We start from the raw sequence: 19,885 nt of genomic DNA on the forward strand, positions 1-19,885 counted from the left end.
ATTCATGAACTTCGTTATGTCGAAATGATTAAGGAACTTGGTTATGTTGAAATTGTTGATGAACTAGGTTATGTTGAAAGTGCATGTTTAATATTGTTGGGTGGACATGTTAAGCATATATATTTCGTTATGAGAATTATAGCATGTTGGTATAGATGATTGATGCGAACATGTTGGTTGGGAACATTAGATTATTATTTATATATATTGATTCAGATCGATTGTTTATTGTTCCCTTTTAGCTTTTCACTACTTTATAAGGGCCGAGGACCTTGTTTAGTAAGTTGAAACCTTATACCCATACTTGCGATAGAAATTCGCGCTTTTACCTATTTTATGTCATTTTTATGCATTTTTATGCTCATTTTAGCAAATTTTACAAGTTTATGCAAAGCAAATAGATTCTCCGCATAAGAAAAGGTGTTCATGAGTAACACAAATAGCTTTGAGTTGGCAAAAGAGTGCATATAGGTGGCACAAGTACTTCTCTAGTAAGAATAAGTTAAAAGCTTTTGGGGAAAATGTGGGAAATTTTGTGTCAAGTTTCGGGACGAAACTTCTTTTAAGAGGGGTAGATTGTAATCCCCCGTAAATTTATAAATTTTATTAATATATTTTAACGTATATTATTTATATTTAAATAGAATTTATGAATTTTAAGTAATAAATATATAATTAACGCATATTTATTTTATTTTAAGTACGTTCTAAATATTTAACGATTTTGAACTTTATTATGTTTATATATTTAATGTATATTTAATTTATTTAAAGATATTCTAAATATTTTAGCAATTGTGCAATCAAGAATAATTTTAGAATTTTACGTTGAAAAGAATTTGAATTACGAAAACACGTTCGATTGAATTTGGAAAAACAATCATAACCATTTCTTTTTTTTGAATTCAAACAACTCAATCCTAATGCTAGCCCAATCTGGTGAAGCCCATCATAATAAGCCCAAAACTCCTTCCTTCCTCCCTTCTTCTATTTCACGTAAAACTCAAGCAAAACCCTTCCCCTTGCAAACTCACGTGAAAACCCAAAACTGATCTCTCCCCTTCTCCCTCACGCTGCCTCCAATCTGCTGCTCAGCCACCACTGACCGCCCTCCACAACCGCGGCTGACCACCTGCGTGCTGCGCAGCCACCAACCACACAACCCTCACTGTCGCAACTCCCTCCTTCCTCTTCACGTTCTTTCCTCTCTTTCACGTGAACCTACAACCCTTCTTCTTGCCCCTTCGCACAACCAACCTCCTCCACCGCTCGACCACCGCCGACCGCATCTGACTACCGCGCCGACGTGCCCTGCCGTCGCGCCGCCCAACTCACCGGCTGAGGACCCCTCTCCCTTGCGCACAAGAACTCGCTCCTCTTTTGAGGGTTCTCCATTCACGCCACCACTACCAGTACACGCTGCCGCTACCACCAGCCAACCGTGCCCCGTCCGCCGCCGACTGTGCTGTCGTCGTCCCTACCGCCGGCCAGCCACCCTTCTCTCTCCTTTTTGGTTATTTCTTAAACCCTAAGTAACTAATTATTTTAATTATGTTTATTAATTTAATTTATGTTTCTTGAATTAAATTTATGATTTTTATGATTAAGTTATGAAATTTCAGATTATATGTTGTTGAAATTAATTTAATTATTTTCAGATTTGTTAACTACGTTTAAGTTAGGGTTTTAATGAATTTTTATTAATTTAATTCATGCTCCTTGAATATAGATTATAATCTATTATGATTAAATTATATTTTCAGATTATATACTATGTTTAAATATAAAATTTAATTTTCAGATTGGGTAATTGAAATGAAATCATGATTTTATTTATTAAAGCGTGGATTTTTAAGGTTTTAATGTTCTAAAATCATGGTAGAATGATTATAAGTTATTAAAGCTATTATTTTTATGATTTTAAAAACGTTGAGTATGTTTTGTGGACGTTTGAAATTATTTCATATTGCTGGAAATTTTAAAAGGGATGTTTTATTGGAGTTTAGAACGATTTGGGATCATTAGTTTAATAGTTATTATGCTTGGAGGTTATTTAGTTAAGTTTCGATATTGGGGATGGTTCAAAATATGTTTAGGGTGTATTGGAGTACTTTAGTATTGCTGTAAATTGTTGGATATTGATTGGGGAATTTTATTGGTTGTTTTTAGGCGGAGAATTCTTTGTAGGCGACTTTTGAATTCGTTAAAGTGGCCTATCAGTTTGTTTACACAAGGTACGTACATACCTGTGTGCTTGGAATGAGTGTGATTTGTTGAAACCATATTGAAATGATTCATGAACTTCGTTATGTCGAAATGATTAAGGAACTTGGTTATGTTGAAATTGTTGATGAACTAGGTTATGTTGAAAGTGCATGTTTAATATTGTTGGGTGGACATGTTAAGCATATATATTTCGTTATGAGAATTATAGCATGTTGGTATAGATGATTGATGCGAACATGTTGGTTGGGAACATTAGATTATTATTTATATATATTGATTCAGATCGATTGTTTATTGTTCCCTTTTAGCTTTTCACTACTTTATAAGGGCCGAGGACCTTGTTTAGTAAGTTGAAACCTTATACCCATATAGAGGGGTTGATCAGTATTAAAGGAAAGGTTGAATTAATTGGAATAAGTCTTGTGTGACATCTCTGTGATCACTTGCTTAATTCAAAGATAAAAGAAGTTGTGTTTACTTGTTGAATATAATATTTATGTTTGATGAGTCATAACCAAGTATTAAAAGTTAAGTCATGTAAAGTGAACATGAGTAGCAATAGCTTTAGACTGTGCACGTCTAAAGTGTCGGACAATCAGGAGTTGGGGTCATGGGTCGCCTATGGCTTTTTCTGGGGCCGGATTGATCACCGGTTCTATTTTATTCAAAAGTCCCTCGATATCGCAGGTCATTGGGGTTTACGGAGTCGCGCCCGTACCTCGTCTTCCTTAGTGAAGAAGAAGAAGTTTCTAGTAGACAACTCAGTCCATTGACTATTTCAATTAAAATAATGTTAATGATACAAAGGTCTAGTTCAGTCAAATATAGTTTTCAAGTCAATATATCTTGATTATCCTTGCTTATGTTTTATTTAGTACCATGTTAGGATTGTTCGTTTAATAGAATCATGTTAGGATTATTATTGATTTAGTATGTAGTACTCAGCTTTGCTGATTACGTGCTTTTGCTTGTGCATGTTGATCATGGCTATGCCTTATTGATCCTGTGATGACCCAATCTTTGGTGAGCAGTCTCTAAGGATCAATAAGCAGTATCCATCTGCAGGTTTGAAGATGTTGCATCATTGGGATCGGGAATAGAGAGCTTGTATTTAGTTTTGATTTGCTAAGTTAACTTGGGTTTGTTAATTGGGACTTTAAACTTGTCGTACTATTTATATTTCCTTATTTTCGTTGGATGATTTTTGGGGACTAAATCTGTAATAGATTATTTATAAACCTAAAGTTAGTTTTATGTTTTCCGCTGTAAAATTCTGAATAAGCCGTTACGTTTTCACACGGGCGATAATGCCTTGATAATCCTCTACGTTTTATATTAAAAGATTATTTTAGAAAAGAGAGAATTGTCGGGGTGTTACAAAGTGGTATCTAGAAGCTAAGGTTTTACTTTAAAAAAAAATTTTTAGGCGCCTAACTATCTAGTTATTTAAAATAAATTTCTTAAAAATCGAGATTCTACGTATTATAGTGTTCAAAAATTGGTACTTTTTTTTGGGGGGCCGATTTCATTTTACCTTGTTTGAAAGTATACGATATTCCTTATTTACGTTCGAAATCAAATTATTTTTCCAAGTTAAAGTGATACTTTGGACATTTTTATTTTTTTTATTATTTATTATTCAAACAAATAAATAAAAATAATATAAATACATTTTTTTTTAAAAAGGAGTTCAATTTTTTTTTAAGTTGTTTCAAGAGTTAGAATTCGTTAATTAGGAAATATAAATCTTTTTGAATTAATAACTTTATTCTCGAATTTATTCGCTACGTTATAATTTTATTATATTTTCGTTCTTTTATTTCGTTATATAAATGATTCTAATGCTTTAGTTTATGAGAGATGGGTAGTATAAGAAGGGCATATAAGATAGAATTATATGTATATTAGTAGCTAGTCAATGATAAGAAATTGATTGTTATGTATGTGCATGTGCTAATTGTTTAAGTGTTACATTTACAAGTGCATAAAGAATTGTTTGATTCCACCAAACTTATCGATTACTGAACCTTGTTTATGTTTTGGCTGGAAAATCGTTAGTGAGACCTTGAATTGTTTATTTCAGGAATAAAATGTTTCTTTCCAAGTATACCAATATAGGATCCTTCGAGAAACTTGATATAGAAACCCCAGATATTTATGTGAAGAAAATTGTGTTTGGATGTGAATATTATGCTAAGGTTCAAGGGCAACCTATCTTAATGAGAAAGGATATCATAGCAGCCACTATCATTAATTGCTTACCTAACAAATTTCCATACCTAGAACTCAAGGAAAAGTTTAAAGACATGCATTCTGATAATGGAACTCCAAACTTGGTTAAGTATGGAACTTGGGATGGTAGATGGAAATATGATTCAGAAATTCTGACCACCATTATTGAAGCAGCAGAAAGTGGGTTTAGAGACGGTAAAATCGTAGGGAGTCATGTTGGGGATTCAGTTACAGAAGAACCTATGGGAATTAGTGTAAATAATAACCTAGAGGAAAATGATGTAGCTGTGGAGAATGAGAATGTAGGTGTTGAGGCAGAGAATCCTAACTCAGCGGCTCATGAGCCAACCATTGAGATCTCTAGTGATTCGAATGCAGAGCTCGAAAGTGAACAGGAGATGGCAAGTGAGCCTAATCAAAATGAAGACATGGGTGAAGATGCAAACCCTGAGGAAGACCCCGATGAAGACCCTGAAGAAGAGTTCGATGATCTTGAGATCTAAATTTCACTCCGCAAGTCTCAGGAGCAATGGATAGGCAAGAGGCCACAAATATTTTGAAGTCATAAATAGTTAATTAGCTCTTTTATGTTTTAAAGATAAGTAGCAAAGCTACAACTGTTTAAGGTTTAAGTTTATTGAAGTTTGAAATGTTCTTTATTATTTTCGAGGATGTAATAAACCTCTATGGAGTTAACAATAAAAGTTAAAGTTTTCAAGGAAGTGTTCTTTATTCTATTTTGAGGATTCCATAATACTCCAACCTCTAGGTAGTACGTCATGGATTAATTGTTTGCATACTCAATGTGAATTGTGGATCAATTTAATTGCCACAATAATATTAAATGATGAGTACATAAAGGAAGTGAGGGCCAATCTAGACCCTCATGACCAATATAATTCAAAATGTTATGCCTTACGTGCAGTGTGAATGTCTTTCGTGAACTATTGAGGATGAGTATTTTTTTTTAATGATTATTGCATCTTGTAGACGATCGTTGCACATTTGTAAACGATTGTCGTGCCTTCGTAAATGTTGTGTATTAATGTGAACATTGTTGGTTGAGGCGATCTTTATGGCCAATTCAAGTATTAAATTGTATGGGATAACGTATAGGTGATGTTTCAAACCTAAAGTAGAGTATACTAATTGCAGGTCGCGTTCTAGAATGGCCAACAACAATGATCTAGCTGCTGCGATTCGCCTCTTGGCGGAAAAGCTAACCCATGAGAGAACTGAGCGCCCCGATTCTGCAGGGGAAATGTTTGAAAGACTTTCTAAGGTTAAGCCACCGTATTTCAATGGGCAAGCAGACCCAACCTTCCTGGAAAACTGGATTAGGGAGTTTGAGAAACTATTTGAGGCTGTGAGTTGCCCTGTGAGTATGAGAGTAAGTCAAGCTGTCCTTTATCTGAAAGATGAGGCCGACCTTTGGTGGAAGGAAAATGGGACTAGACTAAGCGCTGCTGAGGGATTCAATTGGGATTCTTTTATTGTTGCTTTGAGGGGGAAGTTTTATCCTCCTTTTATGAGGAAGCAGAAAGCCCAGGAATTTATCAACCTTAGGATGGGGAATATGACCATTGCTGAATACTACAGTAAGTTTATAGCCTTGTCGAGGTTTGCACCTGAGGTGGTAGCTACTGAGGAGCTAAAGGCTCAAAGGTTTGAGCAAGGGCTGACTGATGAAATTCAACTGGGATTAGGTGGTGAAACTTTTACATCCTTAGACATAGTGTACGGGAGAGCTGCTCATATTTATGGGCTACAGTCTAGAAGGGACAATAAAACTGTGGTAATTACGTGCTTTTGCTTGTGCATGTTGATCATGGCTATGCCTTATTGATCCTGTGATGACCCAATCTTTGGTGAGCAGTCTCTAAGGATCAATAAGCAGTATCCATCTGCAGGTTTGAAGATGTTGCATCATTGGGATCGGGAATAGAGAGCTTGTATTTAGTTTTGATTTGCTAAGTTAACTTGGGTTTGTTAATTGGGACTTTAAACTTGTCGTACTATTTATATTTCCTTATTTTCGTTGGATGATTTTTGGGGACTAAATCTGTAATAGATTATTTATAAACCTAAAGTTAGTTTTATGTTTTCCGCTGCAAAATTCTGAATAAGCCGTTACGTTTTCACACGGGCGATAATGCCTTGATAATCCTCTACGTTTTATATTAAAAGATTATTTTAGAAAAGAGAGAATTGTCGGGGTGTTACAAGCTAGGCATTCAGCTCACTTGATCTCACTGAATTATTAACTTGTTAATTAATACTGAACCGCATTTATTAGACTTAACATAGAATGCATACTTGGACCAAGGGCATTATTTCCTTCACTCCAAGTGTCGTCCCTCCGTAGATAGTCCACAGCACGTCCGGATCCGCCTTAAGATTGACCAACTAGAATCGCCCTTAAGGTACTATTATTTTCGGCACTTTATAGGCAATTGTGTAATTGAATTTTGCTCTCAAAAACTCACTTTGAATACTTGAATCTCGATGTAAATATGTGACCCTAGGCACCTATTTATAGAGTTATGGAAAAGGATTTGGAATCCTATTAGGATACTAATTTATTTAATTATAATCCTACTAGGACTCTAATTAAATAAACTAAATCTTTTAGGATTAGATTTAATCATATGACAAATCCCGGTGGCTTTAGGATTCGAGTAGCACACAAACACACACACACGCACAGCAGCCCACGAGGGGCGCCATGCGCGCGCGCGCGCGCAGCCCACTACCGCAAGCCCACACGCTGCCGCAGCCTTGGCGCGCGCTGGGCCTGCCTTGCGGTGGGCCTGGCGCAGCCTTGGCTGGTGCGTTTGTGGCGCGCTGGCTTGCTGGGCGATGGCCCGGCTTCGTGCTGGGCCTTCGTCTGGCAGGCCTCGTCCGATGCTAATTCGTACTATACGCTTCCGATTAATTTCCCGATTCCGGAATTCATTTCCGATACGAACAATATTCAATATTTCCGATTCCGGAATCAATTTCCGTTTCGAACAAATATTTAATATTTCCGTTTCCGGAATTATTTTCCGATTCCGATAATATTTCCGATTCTGACAATATTTCCGTTTCCGGCAATATTTCCGATTCCGGCAATATTTCCATTTCCGATAATATTTTCCGATACGTACCATGTTTCCGTTTCCGGCAACATCTACGACTTGGATAATATTTATATTTCCGATACGATCCATATTTCCGTTTCCGGCAATATCATCGTTTCCGGAGTATTCATTTCTTGCCTGTGACGATCTCAGCTCCCACTGAAACTAAGATCCGTCGATTCCGAATATCCATAGATGGAGTATTTAATGCCATTAAATACTTGATCCGTTTACGTACTATTTGTGTGACCCTACGGGTTCAGTCAAGAGTAAGCTGTGGATTAATATCATTAATTCCACTTGAACTGAAGCGGCCTCTAGCTAGGCATTCAGCTCACTTGATCTCACTGAATTATTAACTTGTTAATTAATACTGAACCGCATTTATTAGACTTAACATTGAATGCATACTTGGACCAAGGGCATTATTTCCTTCAATATCATCATATGAAAAGTATTATCCAATCTCACAAACATCCAACTAATGTGGCCAAGCTAAAAAGCAAGAGCAGGGAGTACCTTACTGGTGTGAGTTATAAATGGGGAAAAAGGGTAAGAAAACAAAACAGGGCAGAAACCTAATGAACCAAGAGAAAAAGAGGCCACATATATATACACACATGACAGCAGCCACACAGAAGTAGGCTACACCCAAAGAGTAAAAGGAAAAATAAAAACTGCAGGTGGGAGGTTAAAAAAAGTACAACAACTAAAGGGTAAAAAAATTTGGGACTGAGCATATACAAGTGCAGGAGGGGGAAAAAGGTCAAAAGGAATGAGGAAGTACTATTTTGCTATTTAAAAGCATGTCTTTTCAGGGAAAAAGGTGGGAACAGTGTGTGGCCTGCAAACAGCGTAACAAACAGGGTAAGGGTCATCAGTTTAGGCCTCCAAAATAGCCCCCATACCGCCCCCAATACCCTCCATGACCAAAGAAAAATCTACACACAAAAATAAATGACAGAGTGAGGTTCCAAGAAAGATAAAACAACAAATTAAAGTCAAGCACTTGCAGGGCGGCACTTATTTATGTAACATTCACACCAATTACCTCAAACCGAAGCCGGGCATTTTAATGACCTATTACCTCAAACTGAAACCAAGCATTTAGTCTGAAAAGATTGAGCACGGGATTGAAACTGAACATTTCTCAAGGTAGTGTTTAAAGAATACCGAAATAAAATAAATTAAACCCGAGCGGAATTTGCAAGCTAAGCAGGCTCAAAAAAGGGGGGTCAATAAATTAAACCGAGCATGGCAAGTGCGACATTTATTTTAAACTGTAACCGAGCATCTAAATGGGCAAACAACATGAACTAAAAGAACAGGCCCCACAAAAAGTGAACAAATAAACAAAACCGAGCATTTAAAGGAGGACATTTTTATTTTAAGTTGAAACAAGCATTTTTAACAACCGTGCATCTCAAATGTAAACCAAACATCTGAAACTGAAACCAAACACTAAAATGGCTATAAACCTAGAACCACAAGCATAAAAATAGCAGAGCAAACTGGATTTTGAACTGAACACTGTCTCAAATTATATCATTCTAATATTACCAAAACAGCTAATCTGCAACTGGTTTTTGCATTGATATATAAAATTATATTACCAGAACAGACAATTTGTAGTTGTTTTTGCATGTATATATAAAATAGCGCTGGATTTATGTATTTAGGGAGATCAACGTGTGTCTTACTTGCAACTACCTGCACTAATCATTTAAATGACCATGAACTCCAAATAAAACCCAGCATTAAAAATTGAAACCGAGCATTTAAATAAATGACCAATTGCCTCAAGCTAAAACCGAGCATCTAGCCTGAGAAGATTGAGGACGGGGTTAAAAACGGACATTTCCTCGAGCTATATTAGGCGTACACTCAATGAGAACAGGGGTGGGTGCAAGTAGTTTAAATAAAAAAAAGGCTCCACAAAAAACGGATCAATAAATAAAAGGCAACCATGTAAAGGGAAACATTCATTTTAAACTGTAACCGAGCATTTAAATGACCAACAAGTTTGACGTAAAAGAATAGGCTCCACCATAAAAGGAAAAAAAACTGTAACCGAGCATTTAGATGCCACAAAAACTAAAACCGAGCATTTAGATGACGAGCATCTGAAATCGAGATCAAACTTCTGAATGACCATAAACCTAAAACCACGAGCATAGAAATAGCATAATGAACTAAGTATAAACCTAGATGACCATAAACTTAAAATCAGGAACAAAAATGTAAATCTAACAAAACCAGGAATAGCAGAGCATTTAGATGACACCGAGCATTTTAGTTTGAACCAACCATGTAAAGGGCGACATTCATTTTAAACTGTAACCGGGCATTTAAATGACTAATCAGTTTGACTTAAAAGAATAGGCTCCACAAAAATAGGGGAAAACTGAAATCGAGCATCTAGATGACACCGAGCATTTCAGTTTTAGACGCCACCTAAATGCTCGGGGTCATCTAAAAACTGAATCTGAGCATTTAGATGCCACAAAAACTGAAATCGAGCATTTAGATGACGACCATTTTAAATCGAAACCAAGCATCTAAATGACCATAAACCTAAAACTAACAGATTAGAAATAGCAGAATGAACTCGCTATTAAACCTAAATGACCATAAACCTAAAATTAGGAACATAAATGAAAATGACCATAAACCTAAAATCAGGAAGGAACAAAATGTAAATCTAACAAAATCCAGACCACTTAATCAAGCACTTAACTACAATTTGGTGTTGGCCAAGAAATCATCCTTCCACATACAAGATCAGCAAGAAGATGTAATAAAATTAGTAACTAAAGCAAATAGATCTGGAAAACGCTAATGAACTCAGGCAATTGGAAAGAAAAAAATGGCATCGTATTCATAGAGATCTGGAACAATTTGGGCCAATGTTAAGACAAAAGAAACAAGAAAACATGTTTAAGCAATAAACGAACCCAGGGTAAACCACAATTGCAGATGATAAATAAAAAGTAAATCACAAGAAAGGACGGAAGAGAAACGCACCAAGGCCCAGATACCAAACCGATTCCCGGGAAAAAAAAGTTCCCCAAAAACAGTAGGAAATCTCCCAGGCACGCTCCCGAGATATGATTTCTGGGAGACTCCTAACGCAACGCACGCGACCCGATGCATTGGGTCCACATCTCCGGTAGGTTTCCACCGAGCAAAAACAGAAGATGTCGACAACGAAAAAGAAGGCCACGCCTCCAAGGACAACAAATCTGCAGAGAAAAGGTTGGAGGTGAATGAGAAGCGAGGGAGAAAGAAAGGCAAACCCGATAACAGACCCTAGATGACAATAGCAAAACAAAGAGAGGATGAAAAAGAGGGCGGATTTTGAGAGCAGAGTATGGAGGTGAAGGAGAAGCAAGGGAGAGAGTAAGTAACACAGAAGTAGGTCATGGGTGAGAAAGAGGAAGGCAGTCATGTGAGAGAGAGAGGAAGACACGTGTGGACAGTTTAGAAAGGGCAAATATGTTAATGGGCATAAAACGAAGGGCTTTTTAGGAATAATACTATTACATGAATAGTTAAACTAAGGTTCTCACTTTTAAAAGGTTGTAGATTAACGTTAAACGTATATTGGGAACGTGCAAGATCAATTGAGCAATCAAATGTATCATAGTGATTAAGAGACAAAAAAAACAGCTTTATTAGTTTCAGAAATGGAAATTTGACATGAAAGTTAAGAAAATTGATCAAATATTAAATAATAACTAGTATATAACCCGGGCGTTGCCCCGGGTTTTGACTTTTATTCGGGTTTTTTTAAAAATATGTGCACGTAGAGATGGTGTCATCATCAAATTACTGTGGTAACATAAGATTATTGGCCGATCAACAACCTCCCCGATTAAACCCCACATCCAAAAATATAAACAAAGTAATAATTGTACATTTATGAATTAAGTAATCATTCATTTTTTTGCATTCACTTTTATTCAATGTATTGTTTATTGTAAAAAGAATATATATGCTTATATGGAAAGATATTACATAAGTTGTAGTTGGTTAAGATGGTAAGAAGGGCAACTTTTAACAAAGAGGTTTGGTGTTCGATCCTTGTTAGATGTTTTTTGGTTGTAATGACATGTTATGATGCTAATTAGTGGTGACGTGGCGTAATAAGGAGAGGTCTACGTGACACGTATACGTTCTTTAAAACGCCTTTTAATATATTAACTAGTGTGTAGCCCGGGCGATGCCCCGGGTTTCTACTGTTAGTAGGTTTCAAATGGTGTTTTCATTGAATATTTCTAATGTTGTTGGTGTGATGAGTTGACTAAAAATTATAATGTACTCAATAACTCTTATTATGTACAATGAGTTATATATTGGACGATGGTTAATAAACGAAAATGTAAAACTTGTCTATAAAGTGAAATTCCCTGGAGACGTACAATTGTCTTTTGAATTTTGGTCGAATCTTTACTCGAATTCTAAATTGTATCTTAAACATGATAAAGTAAACTATTATTGTATTTGTTGGAATTATTGAGGGTATTCCTCTTATTTGGTGCATAACTTAATGTGGCCGTGTCTCCACTTGGCATGGTTGTGTCTTCGTTTACCCATGCTTGTTTTAGTTTTCACGGTTGACGGTTGTAGTTGTTTCTTTGTCTGTCTCCCTGCAATAAAGATATCGATTAGTACGTACAGTTGTTTCATTTTGTGTTTTTGTTGTTTATATTCTGTTTATTTTGTTGTTGAACATTGTACTTACATTTCATTTCTGTTTCTCTTCCTTGCAGTCCTTTCCACTCTAGTGTCCTTTTTTGAGGCGTTATCCAGCAGGTGCCTTGCCACTTCAGTGTTCGTTCCTGTGGCGTTATCCAAGAGTGGTGTTTCTACTCCAGTAGTTGTGTCTGAGGCTTTATCCAGGAGTAGCCTTTTTTCTAGCAGGTCACTTTCCACTTCAGGCTTCGATCCTGTGGCATTATCCAAGAGTGATGTTTCTACTTGAATAGTGTCTGAGGCTTTATCCATGAGTTGCTTTTTTGCTACATTTTGTTCCTGCAATTAGGACATTTTGTTATATAGGTTTGATTATGTAATTAGTTAAGAAAGTCTAAGTTGTATTGTGTTTATGTATACCCACCACTTCTGCACCTTGTAGTTCTTTGTAAGACTTTTCTAATTGGTAATCTATGTGGAACGTCTTTTGGCAGATGAGCTCTGTTGTTTCACTTCTTGTACTCTGCTTCACCTTAAATGCAAATTGTTTCCCAACACAATGTTGTAGGCGATCTAACACGTTATCTTTGCCATTGTCCTACAATGTATTGTTGTTTGTATTTGTTAGTCTTTGTATTTTTTCGTAAGAGCTTATTTATACTTGTGTTTTTGCAATTGTCATACATTTTTCTGTAGTTCAAGAAGTTTGTGTATCGGACTTCCGACGACTATTTCAGCCTCCTTATCGAACAATGCCATTGGGATACATGCAGTTCCATCATCTATATCAACCGTCAAAAGATACCTGCAACTTACTGGGTTATAAATCTAGTAGTTTTTCATTGTCTTGTGATATAGCGTGAGAAAGTTATTTACCTTGTTTTTGGGTATTTGACCACCACCTCGCAATTGGTACAGTAGAATGTTTCATCTATCTTTTTCTTACATGCGTCACAAGAGTTGTAATGCCACTTTTTGTCAAGGTGGATGCTCATGATTGTGGCACTGATGGTGAACATGTCCTGTATAGTATTTATATATGTTATCCAATGAGCATTGAGATTCACTTTCTGCATTAGTCTATGTTTCAGGTTAATAACAATCACATATACTTCTTATGTTTTCTAAATAATGCACAATTTAGATTTTTACACATTTGCCTTTTATCATTGTTTGTGATTCATACATAAGAAAAGCAGTACTCATGTGATATTTTCTGTTGGAGAATTAAAATAACTTCTAATCATTTGCTGGAATAGATGTTAAAATAAATAATTGATCCTTTTCAAATTTTAATAGACATTAGCTAGGGTCCAAGAAGAAAAGAGGTTCTAAGATTTTTGTTAAAAATTTCAATATTTACAATAAATTAGGTTCTATTAGGGTACCCTCATACTTGGATTAGTGGATTTAGCATTGAGCCCTTCAGTTAAATTGATAACTTAGGTTTTAATTAACTGTTGGTATCGTTTTTTTTTTTTTTTTTTTTGCAATTGGATTCAAGGTTAAATATTTCCGCTAGGTGCAGATGTATGGGGGAAGTTAGGATCTTACCTTTGTTTGTGGATCCATTTGCAGAATATCTTGTATCTTTTTTCTGTTCTTGAACATGGCTTGTTCTAGTGTCTCGTGTGGTTTAGCCTCCAGTTGTTTAATAGGTGTTCTCGGTTCAGGCCTGTTGGTAGAATGTGTTAGTTTGTGATTATGTTTCAGTTATAAACTTGGGTTATGAATATGGGTTTATATGAATTTGTTACCCTTGCTTGAAACCTTCTATTTCTGGAATTGGCAGGTTGATGTGTATCTGCGTTGCATTTGTAGAGTTCAACTGATAGTTTCCTGCAAGTTGCAATGTTTAGAATAATGTTAGCATCTCATAGAGGAGAGTGACACACCAGTATTTTATATACACGGCAGAAGTACTTGGCCCAACAATTGGTCATTTTGTTTAGTTTGTGTATTTTTATGGAGTTATGTATTAGGTGTTGGTCTTACCTTGATACATACTCACTTTTGTTGAGGTGATGAGTAGTACTTTGAAGTTGTCTTAATCCTGTGTTATGTGAGTGTCTATCAAGTCAGCTTTTGCTCCCCACAAAGTAACCACAACCTTGGTGTTGCTGCATATATAGTGGTAATAAGTTTTTGTCAGGATCTGTATATGTATTGTGTGTGTTGACATTAAATTTCTATTTTACCATTGATCTTCAATTTGAATCCTTCGTATTGGGGTTCTTTGTAATCCAACATTGACCCAGGTTTTCTCCTCAACTCCAATTAGCAAGCCAACTACATCTACAATTTATGGCCATGTTCGTAAATAGAACATGTATTAGTGTAATATATTTGAGGAGGTATATTAATGATTTGGCAGTAGTTGTTGTTTACGTACCTATGGCGTAGTCACTTTTGTTGTTCCTCTCTTGCAAACGATCTAATGGATGTATCTGGAAGTTGTTCATCGGGATTGTTGCTGCATTTTCTTGTTCTTGAAAAACAGTTGTAAAAGGGGTGAATCTGATAAGCATGTCATTTTTTACCGGGCAATGAAGCTTGTTGTTTCTAGCCACTTCAAAGTTGTTAATTGTGTGTATATTTCCTTCCACAATTTGATCCTTGTAAGTTTTCATCAAATCCTTCCTCATAGTGGCTTGAATGAGCCCTCCCTGCATTTGGTATTTTAATTTTGGTGTTACTTTCCAAATTTATTATTAGGCAGTTTGTTAAGCAGAGGTGTAAAGGATATAGATGTTAGTTTAGCTTACTTGTTTGTCTAACAGAAGGAAATCAAAAGCGGTTGGTTGTTCGCTCGAGTTGTATACCACATCCCATGTTCTTATAACTCGTGCCAGCAAGGGTCCTCCCCTCAAAGTGGGCCTGAGGTCAGCAATGTTTTGATTTGTTGCCATTTTTCAAAGTCTTAGATCCTGGAACAAATTTCATAATCAGTTAGTTATGCACGGAAGTTCACAACCAAAGTTCTATCAATAATGTAAGGAATGAAGCTGTTAATGAGACAATGATTCAAATGATGCAATGTAGACAATGATGCATTTCTGTGATGATTTAGTAAGTTGGCAGTCTTATTTTTTTATGCTAAATCAGGGAGTTTTTCTAAACTAAGAAACAGGTAAAAACAAACATTCTGAACAGAGCCTTGTTTTTAATGAAGTTTCAATGTCTTGAACAGATTATAGATCATTGAATATTTCTTTGTAGACCACATTTTTTGTTTTTCCAGTTTGCTGATCATCGGTGCTTGTTCTTGGGATGCAGATTTTGAGTCCACTCCGTGTAGTGACTCTGGATACAGCAACATATAGTTGGCCATGGCTGAATACTGGTTCTGGCAAGTATATTCCCACATGGTCGAATGTTTGTCCTTGACTCTTATTGATTGTCATTGCGAAGCAAACTTTGATTGGGAACTGCCGGCGCTTTAAGATGAATGGCCATTTTGAATCTGATTGTGACATTTCTACTCGTGGAATGCTGACCATGTCCCCCGCATTTATTCCAGTGACAACTTGTGCTTCAATGATTCTATGGTTCAATCTGGTGACAATAAGGCGTGTCCCATTACATAGTCCCTCTCTTTGGTTGATGTTCCTCAACAATATTACAGGACACCCTACTTTGAGTTGTATTTCATGATTGGGCACACCTGGAAATTGTAGGCTGTTGAGGAATTCAGTAGGGTACAGTGATTGCACATTTCTCCCACCTGTTGTTGCTGGGCAGATTCTGTCTGCGCTCTTGTAGGTTATTTCCTCTCCTGGGATCATTTGGAGTATGTATCCATTGATCTTGTCAACTGTTTCATTTTTTGGAGCAAGTATGGCCCGTTGTTGGAGGTACTTTGGGTCCATGTGCCTGTGTAAAATTTCTGGGTACACCTCTTCCACCAATGCAGCAATAGGATCATCTCCATGTATAAGTAAGTCCTCGGGTATTTCTATCCATGTCGGTTCATCCTCGCCTTCTTTTGTTGTTGCTGGAATATGCCCGTTTCCCATATCTAGAACCCATTTGCTGAATTCTGATCGCTCTATATCGACTTGGTCTAGGTTTGACCGCTTTATTCGCATATTTGTCCTTAGTGTGTGGACAATGCACTCTGGCCATATGGTCTTGGATTTGCTCACAGATGCATCTACAATTTCTACTCGTCCTCCTTTTGGAACAACAGGTAGTATTTGCCGAAAATCCCCTCCTAAGACTACTACCTTGCCTCCAAAAACTTTGTCCTTTGACGATTGGTCATGAAGCTGCATTACATCTCGAAAAGTTCGGTCAAGTGCTTCAAAGCCATGCCTATGTACCATGGGAGCTTCATCCCATATTATGAGCTTTGTTCGTCGGATTAGTTCTGCGAGGTCAGAGCCTTGGTCAATGTTGCAGCACGAATTTTCACTTAACACCAGTGGGATTTTGAACCTGGAATGGGCAGTACGGCCAGAAGGGAGTAGTAAAGCTGCTATTCCTGATGATGCCACTGCAAGTACTATTTGTTCTTCGGAGCGAAGCTTGGATATTAATGCTCTCCAAAGATATGTCTTCCCTGTGCCACCACTACCATAGACAAAGAATAGTTGACCTCTACTCTCGTACACTGCTTGAAGGATGTTGTCATAAACATGTCTTTGGTCATCATTAAGGTCCTGTTCTAAATCGCGAGCATCGCTAGCCAATGATTCTGTGTCGTAGTCATGCTCTTCCAGTAGCATCCTATTTCCTGCTTCTTGAAGTAGGGCTGCATCTGGTAATGGGATGCCGTGGTAGTCTTTGAGGCTTCTATTGTCTCTGTTTAGTAGTTGTTCAATCTCATAGAGGGTGTAGTTCTGAATCTGATCTTCTGCTAGACTTAGGTCTGCAATTCCCAGTCTTTGACGTTGTCGGTAAACAATGTCATCCGATAAGTCTGTCCAATGCTTTTCCCACAACTCTTTTGGGTCTGACACTTCACAGAATAAGAGCATTGTAACAAAGAGTTCCCGCAATTGTGGGCCGTTAGACCATGTGGCTGCTTCAACTAATCCCTCGTGCCATTCATTGTCCCCATCAAGAGGCCCAAGGGCATGACATGCTGCCTTGTATGTAGGATGTATGATTCCATTCACCGTCCGGATGTCTGCGAAGCATGTGGCACCTTTGACAATATTCAGAAGCAATCTTAAGTAGTACTTCTCCCCGGAGGCAGGGTGTGCAAAGTATATCCTTCCAATGCTGCTCCCGTTTTCTCTAGGCTTCCATCTTTTCTCGTCGCTTAACCATACCCATTCTGTTGGGAAGTCTGCATATGTGAGTTCGCGCGCTTCTGGATACATCCTGTTAGCTGTCATCCACTCTGTCAATGTTGTTTTCTTTGCCCCAACTCTTTCCAGGACATCGTCCAAGTGCTCATGGTCTTCAAAAATGACTTCTTGATGACCCTCCAAATGAAACGTTAGCCTCTGTACAGGGGGGTTTTTGTATTGGATGATGAATGAGAATATTCTCCAACATGCTTCAGAGGCTGACACATATCTACATTTTAGATAATTTTGAATCTCATCTATAACTTGCTCCTGGTGGTTTTGTGCTTCGTTGCCATTATTTCCTTCCCGAGCCTGTTCAATTCTTGCAAGTGCCATGTCAGGGCCTTTGTTCATATACTTGAATAAGTATTTCAGTGACCTATCTTTGTTGCACCATTCCACATTTATGTGGGCCTGAAATTTCACCACCAGATCAATATTGTATGGGATTACAAACCTGTTATCCAGAACTTGACCATTCTTTGTTGCTGTATGCCCATTATTACGTCTTGTATACAGTGCATACCCCTCATCATTCACAGTTGTTGTTTCCTGGAAACTTCTTGGGTAGTGTTTTGAGCATTTTCCATCTTCCATGCAAGGTGAGCGTTCGTTCATTGACCCACAAGGCCCATGCATCATTGATTGGACTACTATTTCATATCCAATTAAGTCTACCTCTTTGTCTGGTAACTCTGCACAAATGATTCTGTCTATGTCTTCTGGAGTTAGTGGCTTGTCATCTGGATGTAAAAACAGCAGAATATGAGCGTGCGGCAAGCCTCGTTTCTGAAATTCAATGGTATATATTACTGCAAAGAGAAAGAGGATTTGTTAGTGATTAATGCATGTTGTTATTTAACTTCTTTGGAGGAAATAATATGTACCTGCTATTGTTCTCCCAAAATGTTCTTTTGTTGTTAGATCACATATCAACTCATCAAGCTTTATTTTGAAGACGCGGACCACGACATCTGGCCTGTCTTCGGGTCGTTGTCCAGGTATGTTTGCTAAGAATTCTGTAATTTCAGGCCACTTTGGGTTACATGTGAATGTTATGAACAGATCAGGTGGTCCTGCCCATCGACAAATGGCCATCGCATCTTGGTAATGAGATGCATGGTCAGTCTTATTCTATTAAGTGTAGCTCAATGGTATTTGACTATATAAAATTTTAAAGTAAAGGAACTACCTTAGTTTTCAAGAGCCAGCTATCCAAATGACAGTACAACTTCAGAAGGTTCACAAAGTACCTGTAGCCCACAAAGTAAAACAGAACCATTAAGTTATTTGGAAAAGGTTCTGTATAAATGAGAATGAAGCTTGAATTTTTGGTCCTGTCACCATTATATACAATGGAATTGAAATTCCCTGATTGAGATTAACAAAGGGCAAAAACTTAGTATTCTGATTCTAGTATTCTGATTCAAAAGAGTCAGCTCACACCAATGTTGGTTAAACATAATAATTAGGGTTGCCACAATTTATTTGTAAGACTGTTACACAATTTTGGCAATTTTCCATGACTGTTTGGCAATTTTCCCATCAGTTATTGCATAACAATTCTATAGACTCCCAAAAATTGCCAGCCCCATATTGCAGTTCGTGCTCAACCCTGAAACTCACATTTTCTACTTTTAAGTGTCCATATGACTCCAATGAGATGTACTTGACAGTGAACAACTCTAGATGATCACATTCAACCTTAATGCGGTGCTATCAAATACATTAGACATTTACTTCTGTTACTGTTTACGAAATTGAATAACTTGGCTATAGTCAGAAAACTCTCTACATTTCCCACAACCAGTGCTTACCTTTTTTTTAGGGTAATAAATGTTGTTTTGTGGAGAAATAAAGCTAGACCACCCACATATTTAGAAAGGTAAGCACTTGGGTTCGCTATACTGAACATATCTGCATATTGGTCTTTTCTTTATGTTATTATTCAAGTTCAGCAATGCTCTAGTATAAATCCTAAAGTCACCTCATATCCATTTGAAACTCACCCATCCACATAAAAGTAACTCATAAGAGAGATCTCATAAAAGACACTCCTAATCATAGAACATTCGTATGATACTGAGTAAGTGATGAGATTATCTTATACAAAGCTTTTGGAAAATACAGAGGACTGTGAGCCTGTGTAACCATTTCAATATGCCAATTGGAGATGAGGACTTCCACAAGGGCTTTAATAATACTTATGACAAAGCATTAGCAAGCAACCTTCGCAGAATATTCAAGAAGTAATGACAATTTCCGACTTTTATCTATCTCTTAATAGTTACTCCCTCCTCCCAGAAATAATAT

The 19,885-nt window shown here is 37.1% G+C and overlaps 3 protein-coding genes across 3 annotated transcripts; all 3 read right to left on the reverse strand.

Annotated features, from left to right (window-relative positions):
- Positions 1-11,946: 11,946 nt before the first annotated feature.
- LOC110804356 (uncharacterized) lies at positions 11,947-14,657 on the reverse strand. Its single transcript, XM_056840175.1, has 8 exons — positions 14,271-14,657; positions 14,033-14,114; positions 13,830-13,950; positions 13,152-13,297; positions 12,960-13,080; positions 12,700-12,873; positions 12,325-12,614; positions 11,947-12,229 (listed from the first exon to the last, which is right to left on the reverse strand). Exons 1-8 carry the CDS (start codon positions 14,278-14,280, stop codon positions 12,184-12,186), a joined length of 990 nt encoding a protein of 329 aa, XP_056696153.1. The 5' UTR covers positions 14,281-14,657; the 3' UTR covers positions 11,947-12,183.
- On the reverse strand, positions 14,323-14,947 carry LOC110805306 (uncharacterized). Its single transcript, XM_022010899.2, has 3 exons — positions 14,668-14,947; positions 14,474-14,570; positions 14,323-14,395 (listed from the first exon to the last, which is right to left on the reverse strand). Exons 1-3 carry the CDS (start codon positions 14,945-14,947, stop codon positions 14,323-14,325), a joined length of 450 nt encoding a protein of 149 aa, XP_021866591.2.
- LOC130469640 (uncharacterized) lies at positions 14,357-18,670 on the reverse strand. The gene is made up of 5 exons (XM_056839038.1): positions 18,460-18,670; positions 15,041-18,384; positions 14,668-14,941; positions 14,474-14,570; positions 14,357-14,395 (listed from the first exon to the last, which is right to left on the reverse strand). Exons 1-2 carry the CDS (start codon positions 18,668-18,670, stop codon positions 15,467-15,469), a joined length of 3,129 nt encoding a protein of 1,042 aa, XP_056695016.1. The 3' UTR covers positions 14,357-14,395; positions 14,474-14,570; positions 14,668-14,941; positions 15,041-15,466.
- Positions 18,671-19,885: the final 1,215 nt, after the last annotated feature.

The sequence above is a fragment of the Spinacia oleracea genome, chromosome 3 (genome assembly GCF_020520425.1).
Source record: "Spinacia oleracea cultivar Varoflay chromosome 3, BTI_SOV_V1, whole genome shotgun sequence".
Lineage (NCBI taxonomy): Eukaryota > Viridiplantae > Streptophyta > Magnoliopsida > Caryophyllales > Amaranthaceae > Spinacia > Spinacia oleracea.